Source organism: Rana temporaria, chromosome 10 (genome assembly GCF_905171775.1).
Source record: "Rana temporaria chromosome 10, aRanTem1.1, whole genome shotgun sequence".
NCBI classification, from domain to species: domain Eukaryota; kingdom Metazoa; phylum Chordata; class Amphibia; order Anura; family Ranidae; genus Rana; species Rana temporaria.
Window position 1 is genome coordinate 149,984,152 of NC_053498.1, and position 17,115 is coordinate 150,001,266.

At 46.7% G+C, this 17,115-nt stretch overlaps 1 protein-coding gene across 1 annotated transcript in view; it reads left to right on the top strand.

Annotated features, from left to right (window-relative positions):
* NPHP4 (nephrocystin 4) overlaps positions 1 to 17,115 on the top strand; it is a 268,250-nt gene that overhangs the window by 128,040 nt on the left and 123,095 nt on the right. Inside the window, exons 12-13 of the mRNA XM_040326547.1 lie at positions 13,035 to 13,078; positions 16,236 to 16,361. Coding sequence (XP_040182481.1) covers positions 13,035 to 13,078; positions 16,236 to 16,361 — 170 coding nt within the window. The remainder of the gene's footprint in view (positions 1 to 13,034; positions 13,079 to 16,235; positions 16,362 to 17,115) is intronic.

Genomic DNA, 17,115 nt, shown 5'->3' on the forward strand with positions numbered 1-17,115 from the left:
TGTGCAGCCGAGTGCACAGTCACCCGGTCCAGGGCAATGATGTGCAGCCGAGGGCACAGTCACCCGGTCCAGGGCAATGATGTGCAGCCGAGTGCACAGTCACCCGGTCCAGGGTAATGATGTGCAGCCGAGGGCACAGTCACCCGGTTCAGGGCAATGATGTGCAGCCGAGGGCACAGTCACCCGGTCCAGGGTAATGATGTGCAGCCGAGTGCACAGTCACCCGGTCCAGGGTAATGATGTGCAGCCGAGTGCACAGTCACCCGGTCCAGGGTAATGATGTGCAGCCGAGTGCACAGTCACCCGGTCCAGGGCAATGATGGGCAGCCGAGTGCACAGTCACCCGGTCCAGGGCAATGATGTGCAGCCGAGTGCACAGTCACCCGGTCCAGGGCAATGATGTGCAGCCGAGTGCACAGTCACGGGAAGAAGTTGCAGAAAGCAGCTGGAGGAGATTACAAGCTTTAAGATGCAAATAAACAAAAAAATATATAAATATATAAAAATATATATATATTTAAAATAAAAAATGTCAGTTGTTTATGATGCACAGCTCTTTAGCAAACAAAATCTCACCCAGTTATAGTCTGCCTGTATACGGGAACGTCTCGGGTTGGACAATATGATGGGGAACTGTTAAGATTCAGAAGTTGTTTCACCTTGAACACGCTCTTCATACATGAAGTCTGCGGCGCGGTGACTGTTTTTTATGACTTGACGGTTGTCATAGTGATCTATAACTGCCAGCAGCCCAAGGGTGCCTTAAAGGGGAATGTCAAGTATGTGTGTTATTCTCCTAACCCCCCCCCCCATGTGCACACACTTCTATTCCTGCTAATATAAGATGGGGGGATTCTATGTGACACCGGTTGGGACCCGGAAAACGAGGCCCTCGAGAGTTTTTGGCTATATATTGGATTGAACTGAAGGTCGGCTCTTTCTTACCTTGGATACGTTATTACGTAGCAGTAAGTTGAAGGGTGCGCAGGGTGAGGCGATCCTTGCTAGATAGGTACAGTACCATTATGCAGGTTAAGGACCTTGCCCCCTTTTTGCGATTCGCCACTGCGTCGGTTTAACTGACAATTGCGCGGTCGTGCGACGTGGCTCCCAAACAAAATTGGCGTCTCCCCCCCCCCCCCCCCCACAAATAGAGCTTTCTTTTGGTGGTATTTGATCACCTCTGCGGTTTTTATTTTCTGCAAAAAAAAAAAATGACCGAAAATTTAGAAACATATATTTTTTTTGTTTCTGTTATAAAACATTGTAAATAAGTACGTTTTCTCCGATTGGCATCCATTGCGGGCACTGATTGGCATCCATTATTTCTGATTGTCATCCCTGATGGTCTAGGGTGGCATACCTGTGGTGGGCATCCCTGGTGGTCCAGTGTGGGCATCCTGGGGGGGGGCTGTGCTGATAATCGATCAGCCCAAACCCCCCTGTCAGAAGATCAGCTGATCGGCTCTCCTCTACTCGCGTCTGACAGACACGAGTGAGGAAAAGCCGATTACCGTCTCTTCCTGTTTTCATCGTGATCAGCCGTGATTGGACACGGCTGATCACGTGGTAAAGAGTCTCCGTCGGAGACTCTTTCCTAGATCGGTGTTGCGGGGTGTCAGACTGACAACGCAAAAACGATCGCCGCGATGCACGCCCCCGGGGGGTGCGCAGCGGCTCAATATCCTGAGGATTTCATATGACATCCAGTCAGGATATTGAAACCACTTTGTCGACGTCATTTTGTTATAGGGAGGGCGGCAAGTGGTTAAAGATGAACTCCGGGGCAAACTGTACCATAAACTGTACAGTAAAACCTCGGATTGCGAGGATAATTCGTTCCAGAAACATGCTTGTAATCCAAAGCACTTGTAGATCAAAGCATTTTTTTTTACAGGGCATAAAAGAGAAGAGAGGCGCCTCTAATGCCGCGTACACACGGTCGTTTTTGGTGATGAAAAAAAACGTAATTTTTTAGCATGAAAAAAAAAAAATGGAGCATACACACCATCGTTTTTTCAAAAAGCTCTAGCAAATCGCGGTTACGTTCAGCACGTACGGCGCCACTCTGTTCCATTCAAGCTCGCGTCATAACTTGCTTCTGAGCATGCGCAGGTTTAAAAACGTTGTTTTAAATGTAGTTTTAGCTACACACGGTCATTTTTTATGACACAAAAATTGACGTTTTGAAAAACGACATAAAAAATTGAAGCATGTTCGAATTTTTTTTTTGTCGTTTTTCAGAAGACATAAAACAATGTTTTTCCCCCACACACGGTCATTGTAAATTACGTTTTTAAAAATGTCGTTTTTTTTCATCACAAAAAACGACCGTGTGTATGTGGCATTAGTGTAGCAATAAGTTGCTAAATGTTGTCCCTTCATTAAATGTAACCATATTGCTACACTTAGAGGCTCCTCTCTTGTCACATGACGCTACTCTTATATCAAGACATTGCTTGTATATCAAGTCAAAATTTATTAAAACTTTTTGCTTGTTTTCCAAAACGCTCTCAAACCAAGTTACTCTCAAACCAAGGTTTTACTGTATATACAGGGGCTGCTTTACCTGCCAAGGAATCTGCATGTTCCACAGTGAGAACCCTCTCCCCCCCCCCCCTAGCATTTTTAGTTACGGCCATCTTGAGTAAGGGCAGATCATTTATGTAGCATTTACTTCCTGGAATCCATCTGCCCTTCGCTTAACCACTTCAACACCGGGCACTTTCACCCCCTCCCTGCCCAGGCCAATTTTCAACTTTCAGCGCTGTCACACTTTGAATGACAATTGCGCGGTCGTGCTACACTGATGAGGCTGCACTGAGACCCACTGATGAGGCTGCACTGAGACCCACTGATGAGGCTGCACTGAGACCCACTGATGAGGCTGCACTGAGACCCACTGATGAGGCTGCACTGATGGGCACTCATGAGGCGGCACTGATAGGCACTCTTGTAAAAAGATACAAGAAAAGATGTACAAAAATGTGAGTGGGGGTGTACTTACTTTTGTGAGATACTGTGTATATATATACATGCACACGCACTACAAATTTCAACAATATTCTTGTTTCTTCATCTCATGTTCTCATTCTTCAATTTCTGGCAGATTTTTGCGCAAATTGTTTCCCGCTGTCACTTGGCCTACAAATAGGTGACCTCGGGTCAGAGATGATCAACCCAAACAAGGCGAGGTCTGTTCTTCACCATTACGGTTGAAGTTTTGTGATTGGCCGAAGCTTTTACACCATAGGTGACAAACCCAAGGCCCGCGGGCCGAATCCGGCCCTCCAGGCCATTTCATGTGGCCCTCGCACCTCTCCTGCAGCTCCAGCCCTTCTCTGGTCCTCCTCAAGACCCTGTACTTTCTGCTTTTTAACCACTTCCCGCCCGGTCAATGGACAATTGACGTCCGGGAAGTGGTTGTGAAATCCTGACTGGACATCTATTGACGTCCTGCAGGATTTCATGCCGGCGCGAACCCGTGGGGGCGCGCAGCGCGGCAATTGGTGATGCGGGGTGTCAGTCTGACACCCTGCATCTCCGATCTCGGTAAAGAACCTCCGGCACAAAAAAAAAAAGGAGCAATAAATAAAATAAAAACAAAAAAAGTGCAGTAAAAAAAAAAGGGCAGTAAAAAAAAAAAAAAAAGAATAGATGCCAATCAGTGCCCACAAATGGACACTGACTGGCAACATGGACCCCTCCGTGTCCATCAGTGCCACCCCTCAGTGTCCATCAGTGCCACCCCTCAGTGCCCATCCATGCCCAGTGCCCACCTATCAGTGCCCATCTGTGCCACCCATAAGTACCCATCAGTGCCACCCATAAGTTCTGCCCATGAGTGCCCATCTGTGCCGCCTATGAGTGCCTAGTGCCGCCTATGAGTGCCCATCAGTGCCGCCTATGAGTGCCCATCAGTGCCGCATACCAGCGCTGCCTATCAGTGCCGCCTATCAGTGTCCAACAGTGCCGCCTCACCGGTGCCCATCAGTGCCGCCTCACCGGTGCCCATCAGTGCCACCTCATCGGTGCCCATCAGTGCCACCTCATTGGTGCCCGTAATGGAAGTAGAAAACGTACTTATTTACCCAAAAAACTAACAGGAAAAAATAAAAACTAAATTTTTTTCAAAATTTTCGGTCTTTTTTTAGTTGTTGCGCAAAAAATACCACCAAAAGAAATCTCTATTTGTGGGAACAAAATGATAAAAAAATTGTTTGGGTACAGTGTAGCACGACCGCGCAATTGTCATTCAAAGTGCGACAGCGCTGAAAGCTAAAAATTGGCTTGGGCAGGTAGGTGCGTAAGTGCCTGGTATGGAAGTGGTTAAGCAATGCACCCAGCTTCTTCCCAGCAGCAGCATAAGAAAAGAGGGGTGCACTGTGATGTAAGGGAGAGTGGGGGACTCAACTTCTGACGGTGGGGGGGCTCTTGGCATCCAATGTAAGGGGGGGGGAGGGGATACTCTGGACATCTAATCTTACAGATACAACCGGCCCTTTGAGGGCAATCATAATGCTGATGCGGCCCACCATGAAATTGAGTTTGACACCCCCTGATTTACACCCAAACAATGTTGGAAAGTCTAGAAGCTCCTTTATAATAAATAGGAATAAAGTTGAGCTCCTCCTTTAAAATATTGTTCTTTTTGATTGCCACCTTCTCCATGAAATGACAGGTACACTTGGAATTCTGCATAGTATAGGCCAGAGAATGGAAGAAGGACGAGAGCATAACCTCCCATGGTTAGGAACACAATTGGACCTTTTTCGGGACCAAATGTGTCACTCGGCCTTGTGAAGGTTCCAGTCCCGGCTCGGCCATTAATTCTTTATTCGATCTCAGAAGCCAAGTGTAAGTAAAGTTAAAATGGCCGTTCTCAGGTCTTCCAAGATCGGTAATAAAACTCCCATAACTGGAGTTTATGAGGCGTGTAATACGCCTGATGCAAATATTATGGCTTCCTTAACGCCAAAGCCAACTTTTCTGAAGCCAGATCTTCAGTCTACGAGGAGATGCTGGAATTATATATTATTCCTCTATAACGATCGTTTTATTAGTTTGGCTGTTGAGGATGATACCATTGGGATTTTATTTTTCTGTTTTAATTTTGCTGTAACGATTCTATTTGCTATTAGCACGGCTTATATATCTACGCCGGTAAGGAGGCGGGGTGAAAAACTCAAACAAAAAGCGTTTATTAATTGGTTTGCGCAAAAGTTATAGCGTTTACAAAATAGGGGGTAGTTTTATGGCATTTTTATTATTATTTTTTTTTTTTACTAGTAATGGCGGCGATCAGCTTTTTTTTTTTCGGTACTGCGACATTATGGCGGACACTTCGGACACATTTTTGGGACCATTGGCATTTTTATAGCGATCAGTGCTATAAAAATGCATTGACTACTATAAAAAGGGGTTAACACTAGGGGGCGGGGAAGGGGTTAAGTATGTTCCCTGGGTGTGTTCTAACTGTAGGGGGGGTGGACTCACTAGGGGAAATGACTGATCGCTGTTCATACATTGTATGAACAGACAATCAGGCATTTCTCTCCTGACAGGACCGGGAGCTGTGTGTTTAGACACACAGCTCCCGGTTCTCGCTCTGTAACGAGCGATCGCAGGTGCCGGGTGTTGATCGCGACCGCCGGGCACGCGCGCGGGAGTCAGGAGCAAGCGGGGTGCGCCCCTATTGGCTGCTGGGAGAGATGATGTAGATCTACGTGCTCTCACCCAGCAGACCCGACCTGCCGCGACGTAAAACTGCGGCGGCTGGTCGGCAAGCAGTTAATTTGAAATATTTATTACATTTTTTTTCATTAAGGAGAATTTACTTGTGAAGTTTGCCTTTATACATCGGTTCTAAGGTCTCCTGATGTCCGCCTGTACGGAAGAACACTAGAAATATTTCAAGTTTGCCAAAATTACCATCTCAGAAGTAAAAATAAGAGAAAAAAAATTGAGTTTGGGTCCCACGTCTAGCGCAGAGAAAGTGATCACCTTTTTAGTAACGATATTAGAGGCTTCACAAAGAAGGGAATAATCTAAAATAGCAGTTAACAGCTCGCCGTGTCGTCGATCAATGCCATTTAAACCCGGAATGACCTTGAGATGGAATAATCAGGTCGGATTCATTCAGCATCAAAGAGAAAAAGAAAAATGGAAAAGCCGGTAACACTGACCTACTCCTTCCTGGCTGCCGAGAGAGGTTTCTACATTTCTTTATAAAGAACTGCGCCTCTGAAAAAGTCTGCCGGAAGAACGCCGGAGAAAAAGGCGAGGGGAAAAAATGCAAAGAGAAGGCCATCGGGGAGGCAGGTCGTTGGCTTGTTTACTCAGTTTTTAAGTGTACCTGTAATGTTAAATAAATAATAGTCTGCCTAGGAGTTGGAAAGGGGAGGCGGGGGTGAGATCATTATTATTATTGTAGGCCTCATGGACACTGCAACTCTTCTAGAAAGCAGCATTAACAATGTACCCACAGCCACGTTTCTCTCAAACATGTTTAGGCATATTGGCATTCATTTATTTCATTGGCCAGAATATTAATTAATTCTGGTCAATGAAATTCATGAATGCTCATCCCGCTATGGGTACTCCTGGATCTCCCGAATTTGCACACCAATCCATATAACGATCATACTTTGACTTCCTTATAAGCTACGTCCACCCTCTCTGAGACCCTTAATGGCGCATGGTTTGAAACTGTGGGACTTGGTCTGATACCGGAGAAGACTTATGATTGCCGATTCTGTTTAACCCTCTCTTCCCACTGGATTTGGAACAAACCGGTGCATTCACATGGTGGTCGTGTCATGGGATTACACATGTACATCATATTTTAACCAAGACGTTTCTTACAAGAAACTCATCGGACTAATTTTACAGTCATCTACAACTTTGACTCTGGATAATGACTCTACGTCAGGTATCTGAATTCCCCTATGGGAAAACGTCCCTTGAGCACTGGGGATCCTTGGATCTCTTGGACGCCTCTCTGATATCTACTCTACACTCACCAACAGGACATCTATATCGACTATCTCCTATGTAGGCCACTGGATATAAGATCTTGCGACTTCCATTGACACAGAGGACTGGAATAAAGCCCAGTCGATGATGGAGAAATGCTCCTACAACACATCTATTCTTGAATCGGCATACAAAGTTCTCTTCAGGTGGTATTGGGTCCACATAGCCCATGCTAACCCGGCCTGTAGATGTTTTGGAGGCTGTGGGCAGCATGGAGATGTTCTGCATAGATGGTGGTCCTGTCAACGGTTACTGAGATTCTGGTCAAGGGTTTTCAAGTGTACCTGAATACTAAATAAATGATGGTCTGCCTAGGAGATGGAAAGGGAAGGTGGTGGTGAGATCATTATTATATTATTGTTTTAGGCCTCATGGACACGGCAACTCTTCTAAATGCCTCTTTCTGGTATGAGAAAGCAGCATTAAAAATGTACCTACAGCCACGTTTCTCTCCAACATGTTTAGGCGTGTCAAGCATATTGCCATTCATTTATTTCATTGGCCAGAATTGTAATTAACTCTGGTCACTGAAATGAACAAATGCTCATCCCGCTACGGGTACTACTGGATCTCCGAATTGCACACCAATCCATATAATGGTCTTACTTTGACTTCCTTATAAGCTACGTCCACCCTCTCTTGGCCCCTTAATGTAGCATGGTTTAAGACTGTGAGTCCGATACTGGGGCAGACTCATGTCCGCCTTACTGCCGATTCAGCATAATCCTCTCTTCCCACCGGATTTGGATCAAACAGGTGCATTCACATGGCGGTCGTCTCATGGGATTACACATGTACATCATATTTTAACGACCAGGACGTTTCTTACAAGAAACTCATGAGGCTCCCCTAGACTAATTTTATCGTTCTCTACAACTTTGCCTCTGGATAATGACTCTACGTCAGGTATCTGAATTCCCCTATAGGAAAACGTTGGTGATCGTTTTCGGTCATCGGTCATCTATTCTTGAATCGGCATACAAAGTTCTCTTCAGGTGGTATTGGGTCCACATAGCCCATGCTAACCCGGCCTGTAGATGTTTTGGAGGCTGTGGGCAGCATGGAGATGTTCTGCATAGGTGGTGGTCCTGTCAGCAGTTATTGGGATTGCGGTCAAGGGTTTTCAAGCGTACCTGTAATACTAAATAAATGATAGTCTGCCTAGGAGTTGGAAAGGGAAGGCGGGGGTGAGATCATTATTATTACTAGGGTGGATTCAGTAAGCAATTGCGTCTGCTAACCATAGTTACGCAGCGCAATTGCTTAGTTGCGCCGGCGTAACGACTTTTCTGTATTCAGAGAGCTCGATACGCCGACTGCAGCCTAAGATATGACTGGCATAAGGCTCTTATGCCGTCGTATCGTAGGCTGCATTCTTACGATGGTCGCTAGGTGGCGTTCCCGTAGTGGTCAGCGTAGAGTATGCAAATTGCATACTCACGCCGATTTACAACCCTACGCGCGCCCTGCGTATGCATTTTACGTCGTTTGCTTTAGTCGGTTTCTGCGTAAGGCTGTTCCTGCTATTAGCAGGGGCAGCCAATGCTACGTATACCCGTCGTTCCCGCATCGTGATTTTTAAAAATTATGTCGTTTGCGTAAGTGAATCGTGAATGGCGCTGGACGCCAATTACGTTCACGTTGAAGCAAATGACGTCCTTGCGACGTCATTTACCGCAATGCACATCGGTAAAGTTTCCCGACGGAGCATGCGCACTACGTTCGGCGCGGGAACGCGCCTAATTTAAATGATCCACACCCCCTACGGGATCATTTAAATTACGCGCGCTTACGCCGGCCACTTTTACGGAACGCCTCCGCAAATTACGGAGCTACTGCTTCCTGAATCAAGCGTAGCGCAAGTAATTTAAGGAGGCGTAGCGTAAAAACGTAACGCTGCGCCTCCGTAAGAGTGCACAGCAGTACCTGAATCTACCCCACTGTTTTTAGGCCTCATGGACACTGCAACTCTTCCTGGCAGGAGAAAGCAGCATTAAAAACGCACCTACAGCCACGTTTCTCTCAAACATGTTTAGGCATGTCAAGCATATTGCCATTCATTTATTTCATTGGCCAGAATATTAATTAATTCTGTTCATTGAAATGAATGCATCAAAAAACGCGTTAGTGTGAAGTTTTCTTTATTCAAAGCTTTTTTTTTTTTTTTTAAAGCTTTCGGACCATTTGATCCCAGTACCTGATTACTACAAGACCAGCTGCATACAGATCACACAAAATATTCCCCCCTGATAACTGTATTATACTTTACAGTTTACTTTAAGGAGCTGCACACAAAATACTCCGGGAAAGTGTTTTTGATGCATCAAAAAAAAAAAAAAGTATTGCAATGCATATAAAATGTGAATTAAATATATATGGGTCTTCTTTAAGCACAAAAATGTGCCATAAACTTTTAGCGGATAGAATTCAGTACATCGCAGAGATATAGCATGACTTGTAAATATAAGGGTCCGGATTCACAAAGCACTTGCGCCGACGTATCTCCAGATACGCCACGTAAGTGCAAATATGCGCCGTCGTATCTATGCGCCGGACTCAGAAACTAAGATACGCCTAAAAACAGGCTTCATCCGACCGACGTAACTTGCCTACGCCGGCGTAGGGTGGGCGCATATTTACGCTGGACGCATTTGGCGCTCCCATTGATTTTGTATTAAAATATGCAAATGAGGGAGATACGGCGATTCACGAACGTACGTGCGCCCGACGCAGGCTACGACGCAGTACGTGTAAAGTCAGACGTCCGGTGTAAAGTTATGCCCCATAAAGGAGGTGTAACTCAGCAGCATCCATGCAAAGGGCTGCACCAGGGAACACAAGCCGACGTATTTTACGTTGGACGTGGATATGACTAGGCGTAGGTTACGTTCACGCCGTAGGCAGTGATCCGGCGTATCTTAGGGAGTAGTTCCGACATAATTCTGAGCATGCGCACTGGGATGTGTCCACGGGACGGCGCATGCGCCGTCCGTTATACGTATCTGTCTGGCACTTGGCCCATCATTTGCATGGGGTCATGCCTCATTTGCATGGCTCACGCCCATTTCCACCTACGCCGGCTTACGCCAAGGAAACCCAGCGCAGTTTTGGGAGCACTGGCTTTGTGAATTCAGTGGTTGCCTCTCTGCGCTGCGTCGGCGTGGCGTACAGGAGATACGCTACAGCGGCATAAATGTGCGCCGCTGTCTGTGAATCCGGGCCAAGATAACCTAAAATAGGTCGGAACTGTTTTTTTTTATATATCTCTATATAGATAGATATCTCTCTCTCATTATGTATATATATAAAGGGGCAGATCCAGAAAGAATTGCATGGGCGCAGCGTATGTGAGATACGCTACGCCGCTGTAACTTACTTGTTGTAGCTTTGAATACACAAAGAATTTGCGCCGTAAGTTACGGCGGCGTAAGGTATCTCTCGCGGCGTAACGGCGCCTAATTCAAATCGGCGAGTAGGGGGGCGTGTTTCATTTAAATGAAGCGCGTCCCCGCGCTGAACGAACTGCGCATGCGCCGTCCCTAAATTTCCCGACGTGCATTGCGCGAAATGACGTTGCAAGGACGTCATTGTTTAGACTTGGACGTAAATTACGTCCATCCCGCGATTCACGGACGACTTGCGCAAACGAAAAAAAAAATTCTAATTAAACGCGGGAATGACGGCCATACTTAACATAGCAGGTCTAACTATACGCCACGAAACAGCAGCTTTAACTATACGCCGGAAAAAGCCGACTAGAGACGACGTAAGAGAATGCGACGGCCGCTCGTACGTTCGTGGATCGTTGGAAATAGCTAATTTGCATACTCGACGCGGAAAACGACGGGAACGCCACCCAGCGGACTCCGAAGAATTGCATCTTAGATCCGAAGGCGTGCGCCTGTCGGATCTAACCCAGATGCCGTCGTATCTTGGTTTAAAACTAAAGATACGACGCTGGAAATTTGAAAGTACGCCGGCGTACTTGCTTTGTGGATCTGCCCCATAGTATATATATCTTTAATGAGATGGCATTTTTTTTTTCTTTAGCATTGGTAAGATAGTAAAAGAAACCATACATTTTATTATTATAATTTATTTCATATTTAATCTTTTATTTATTTAGAAGAAAGCAAGGAATCCACTTTACAAACATCATATATGACATAATATCAATATATATTGATCTAGTGTACCTCTAGATTCCTTTTCTTCTAAAACATAAAACCTTGCCCACCAGATACATCAAAATCAATTCTCTCCTTTTTAGTTACACAGATACACAAAACTAAAACAAGAACAACCCCCCTATCCAGGACCCTCAGATATCTCTCGGGCTCTGGGGGACCTTACTTCTGTATCCATAAAGTGTCAAACCATCTCTTCATATTTTATAAACAAAAACCAAACCAAAAAAAAAGGGAGGAGGAGAAGAAGAAGAAAAAAAAAAAAAGAGAAGAAAGACAAACAAAAACTCCTTCCCCAGATTTTTATATTTTTTTAATCAAAGACATTTTTTCGTAAAAAAAAATCACAATAAGCGTTTATTGATTGGTTTGCGCAAAAGTTCTAGCGTTTACAAAATAGGGGGTATTTTTATGTCATTTTTATTAATATTTTTTTTTACTAGTAATGGCGGCGATCAGCGATTTTTTTTTTGTTCGGTACTGCGACATTATGGCGGACACTTCGGACACTTTTGACACATTTTTGGGGCCATTGGCATTTTTATAGCGATCAGTGCTATAAAAATGCATTGGATTACTATAAAAATGTCACTGGCCGTGAAGGGGTTAACACTAGGGGGCGGGGAAGGAGTTAAGTATGTCCCTGGGTGTGTTCTTACTGTGGGGGTGGGGGGGGGTGGGACTGACTAGGGGAAAGACTGATCCCCTGTTCATACATTGTATGAACAGGGGATCAGCATTTCCCCCCTGACAGGACTGGGAGCTTCCCCGCTCTGTAACGAGCAATCGCGGGTGCCCGGCGGCGATCGCGCCCGCCGGGCACCCGCACGGGAGTCACGGACGAGCAGGGGGCGCGCGCGCGCCTCCGGTGGCGCGCACGCGCCCCTATTGGCCGCAAAGAGAGCCGACGTAGTATGACGGGCTCTCGCCCAGGAGAGCCGACCTGCCGCCGTAGAATGACGGCGGCTGGTCGTCAAGTAGTTAAGCAAATTGGTAACCGGTCGCAGGCCACAATGAGCGGAGCGGGTGGATGGCAGTCCGCTCGGCTCTATAAAGTCCACACTACTCTCAGCACACCAAACTCGCAGGTAATAGAATCTATGGCTCCGTGCAGGTAACCCTCAGTTGCACTTCTCTGCACCTGTGGATCGGTTTGAAAGCAGCCCAGTAACCACTGCAGAACAGATAATAACAGCATTCTATTTTATTCCATCCCAAAGCAGGAGGTCGCGGGCCACATCAGAGGGCTCCGCGGGCCACTGGTTGGGCACCCCTGGGTTACATAGTACAATTAATCATACATTTTTTATTTTTTTTAAATGTATTGTTTTTTTTTTATTTTTATCAAAGACATTGGTAAGATAGTAAAATAATTCATAAATTGTATTCATTTTTTTATTGTTTTTTTGTTCATTTTTAAGCAAAGACATGGGTAAGATAGTACAATTAATCATACATTTTATTTTTTTTTATTTTTTTTAAATGCATTTTTTTTTTATCAAAGACATTGGTAAGTCATAGTCATAGTCATAGTTAGTCAGGTTGAAAAAATAAGTTAGTAAGATTGTAAAATAATTCATAAATTGTATTAATTTTTTATTTTTTTACATTTTTATTGTTTTTTTGTTTTTGTTTTTTTAAGCAAAGACATGGGTAAGATAGTACAATAATTCATAAATTATATTCATTTTTTTATTGTTTTTTTGTTTATTTTTAAGCAAAGACATGGGTAAGATAGTACAATTAATCATAGATTTTATTTTAATTTTTAAATTTATTTTGTTTATTAACATTTTTTTTTTGTTTTTTTAGCAAAGACATCTGTCAGCTTTCAGGAGTCTCAGCTAGGACCTGCAGTAAGTATATTCCTGTACAGGGCAACCTTTTCTTTTTATAATCCTGTACTCCTGTTGTTTTTATTTGTGACTGTTTTTTTTTGCTTGAAAGTATCTTAAAATACCTTTTTGATGTATTGCCGCTTCCTGCCCTCACACTGCAGTGCTCTGTGCTGACAGAGCTGAGTAACAGCCACACCCCCTAGGCACAAATCCTGATTACAAAGTGCGCTAGGTCTATTTCTGATGCCTATTGGTCAGTTACATTTAGTCATTTTTTTGGGTAACCCCCCCGTCATTGGAATATATTTAAGGCCTTGTATGTTTACATGTCTGCCATTAAGAGTCCAATAGACCAATCCATGTGTCTTTTTAGACTGTATCTTTACCCCCACCATCCGGGCTGCAGATAAGGCGGTACAACTGGTCCTGTTTTACTGGGCTCAGACCTCATACGCTAAACAGGGGGGCCCAGGGCAAGTTTATTGTTCATTCAAATTGATTTTTACTAGACCACATCCCCACTCCTGCTTGTGTTTACCAGGGCTTTAATTACATTTCCCTGGGCCCCATCATTTCAACAGAGGGGCCCAGGAAGTGGGGCTTTTTTTTCATTTTCAGAGACTAGAGGGGAAAAGTCAATGTCGCTGTTCTGCTGCACCCCAGGGGGGCTGGCTGGGGTGTAGGCGGGGTTGGGGGGGGACCCAGTCAGAAAGGCTATACAGGATCCCATGACTGCAGCCCTGCCCACCACCACCCTGCTCCTCTATTCCATCTTCCCACCAGCAATGGTCAAGGATATATTTTCTTCCACAACCTGGCTGCTGATGCCTCTGCAAGAGGACCTGTCACTCCCTTATATGTACATAACAATAAATAAAACATGCCATAAATCGAAGACTAAATAACACAGAGGGCACAGTACAGGGGCGGGTCAGGAGGGCACAATACTGGGATGAAGAGGGCACAGTACAGGGGCGTGTCAGGAGGGCACAATTCTGAGATGGAGAGGTCACAGTACAGGGGCGGGTCAGGAGGGCACAATACTGGGATGGAGAGGGCACAGTACAGGGGCGGGTCAGGAGGGCACAATACTGGGATGGAGAGGGCTTAGTAAAGGGGCGGGTCAGGAGAGCACAATACTGGGATGGAGAGGGCTCAGTACAGGGGCGGGTTACGAGGGCACAATACTGGGATGGAGAGGGCACAGTACAGGGATGGGTCAGGAGGGCACAATACTGGGATGGAGAGGGCTCAGTAAAGGGGCGGGTCAGGAGAGCACAATACTGGGATGGAGAGGGCTCAGTACAGGGGCGGGTCAGGAGAGCACAATACTGGGATGGAGAGGGCACAGTACAGGGGCGGGTCAGGAGGGCACAAAACTGGGATGGAGAGGGCACAGTACAGGGGCGGGTCAGGAGGGCACAATACTGGGATGGAGAGGGCTCAGTACAGGGGCAGGTCAGGAGGGCACAATACTGGGATGGAGAGGGCACAGTACAGGGGCGGGTCAGGAGGGCACAATACTGGGATGTAGAGGGCACAGTACAGGGACGGGTCAGGAGGGCACAATACTGGGATGGAGAGGGCTCAGTACAGGGGCGGGTCAGGAGGGCACAATACTGGGATGGAGAGGACACAGTACAGGGGTGGGTCAGGAGAGCACAATACTGGGATGGAGAGGGCACAGTACAGGGACGGGTCAGGAGGGCACAATACTGGGATGGAGAGGGCACAGTACAGGGGCGGGTCAGGAGAGCAGAATACTGGGATGTAGAGGGCACAGTACAGGGGCGAGTCAGGAGGGCACAATACTGGGATGGAGAGGACACAGTACAGGGGTGGGTCAGGAGAGCACAATATTGGGATGGAGAGGGCACAGTACATGGGCGGGTCAGGAGGGCACAATACTGGGATGGAGAGGGCACAGTACAGGGGCGGGGTTGGGAGGGCACAATACTGGGATGGAGAGGACACAGTACAGGGGCGGGTCAGGAGGGCACAATACTGGGATGGAGAGGGCACAGTACAGGGGCGGGGTTAGGAGTGCACAATACTGGGATGGAGAGGGCTCAGTACAGGGGCGGGTCAGGAGGGCACAATACTGGGATGGAGAGAGCACAGTATAGGGGCGGGTCAGGAGGGCACAATACTGGGATGGAGAGGGCACAGTACAGGGATGGAGAGTGCATAGTACAGGGGCGGGTTTAGGAGGGCACAATACTGGGATGGAGAGGGCACAATACTGGGATGGAGAGTGCATAGTACAGGGGTGGGTTTAGGAGGGCACAATACTGGGATGGAGAGGGCACAATACTGGGATGGAGAGGGCACAGTACAGGGGCGGGGTTAGGAGTGCACAATACTGGGATGGAGAGGGCTCAGTACAGGGGTGGGTCAGGAGGGCACAATACTGGGATGGAGAGAGCACAGTATAGGGGCGGGTCAGGAGGGCACAATACTGGGATGGAGAGGGCACAGTACAGGGCTGGAGAGTGCATAGTACAGGGGCGGGTTTAGGAGGGCACAATACTGGGATGGAGAGTGCATAGTACAGGGGTGGGTTTAGGAGGGCACAATACTGGGATGGAGAGGGCACAATACTGGGATGGAGAGGGCACAGTACAGGGGTGGGTTTAGGAGGGCACAATACTGGGATGGAGAGGGCACAATACTGGGATGGAGAGGGCACAGTACAGGGGTGGGTCAGGAGGGCTGACAGGTCCCTGTCAGGTAGACTGTAAGGGGCCCCATCATTTCTAACAGGAGCCCTGCCTCCATGCACCTGGGGCCCCCGGGCAGTGCCCATGATTTAAGGTGGTCCTGGATGCCATCATTCACCCATCAATATACCTGTTCTAGTGCTCCGGTGACATCCACTAGTAAATGGAAATTTGAACCAACCTAAAGGAGAACGTTGGCCAGTGTAAGCTCTGATCTCTGAGCTGGACGGAGAAGGATTTGATTTTGAAGCTCTAAAGAAATTCTATTGTTTTCCACCCTTCTGGAGATCTTCTGGTTCCTCGTGTGCCTATTGCCGATAATGTGCCCCCCCCATGTGATTTCTCCTACAACCCCCCCTAGTAGATGTGAGAGCAGCACCATGGACTAGGTTGACGTGTTGATTTTGACCTTTCACAAACCCCGCTGAGATAGAAATGTTGTGTTTTTCCTGTAGCTGTCGATATCCCAGCTGACTACATCGTCTCGCTACCCGACCATAAGTCACTCGTCTAGAACGCCTCTACAGCAAGTCCCCAGCCAGCTCCTGCCTTCACCAATGGCCTTCCACCCGTCGCACGCGGTAAGTCTTCTTATTCCAACAGTCTTTGCATTTCCAGCCCCGAAATACGAAACTATAAAGTTGCTTTTCACCTTCTGAGAAGACGCACAGCAGCTGCGTCACCGGCGCACAGCAGAAGCATAATGGGCATAGAATGCATTGCATACTAGCCCATTATGTGGTACTTACCTGCAAACGAAACCTGCGTTGTCCCCGCTGGTGGCCACATCCATTTTTACCCCTCTTCCTTCCGGGGGCCGCGGACTCCGGCTCTGTGACTGTCTGGAGTCAAGTGACGTCACTCCCACGCATGCACGCGGGAGCCGTCAGTCTCGGGAATTGCTAGTGAAGTCCACCTAATGCAGCTTCCTGTAATGGGGTGGCAACAATGCTGCAATGCTCCTGAATTCAGAGCAGAGTTGTCACTCTCATGTAGGATGTGACTGCATGTAACCAGTTCCTATCCAGGCCAATTCCGACATTTCTTTCCTACATGTAAAAAAAATCAGTATTTTTTATTTTATTTTTGGTAGAAAATTACTTAGAACCCCCAAAGTTATATATGTTTTTTTAACCAATTCAGCCCCGGAGGATTTGGCTGCCCAATGACCAGAGCACCTTTTGCGATTTGGCACTGCATCGCTTTAACTGACAATTGCGCGGTCGTGCGACGTGGCTCCCAAACAAAATTGGCGTCCTTTTTTCCCCACAAATAGAGCTTTCTTTTGGTGGTATTTGATCACCTCGGCGGTTTTTATTTTTTGCGCTATAAACA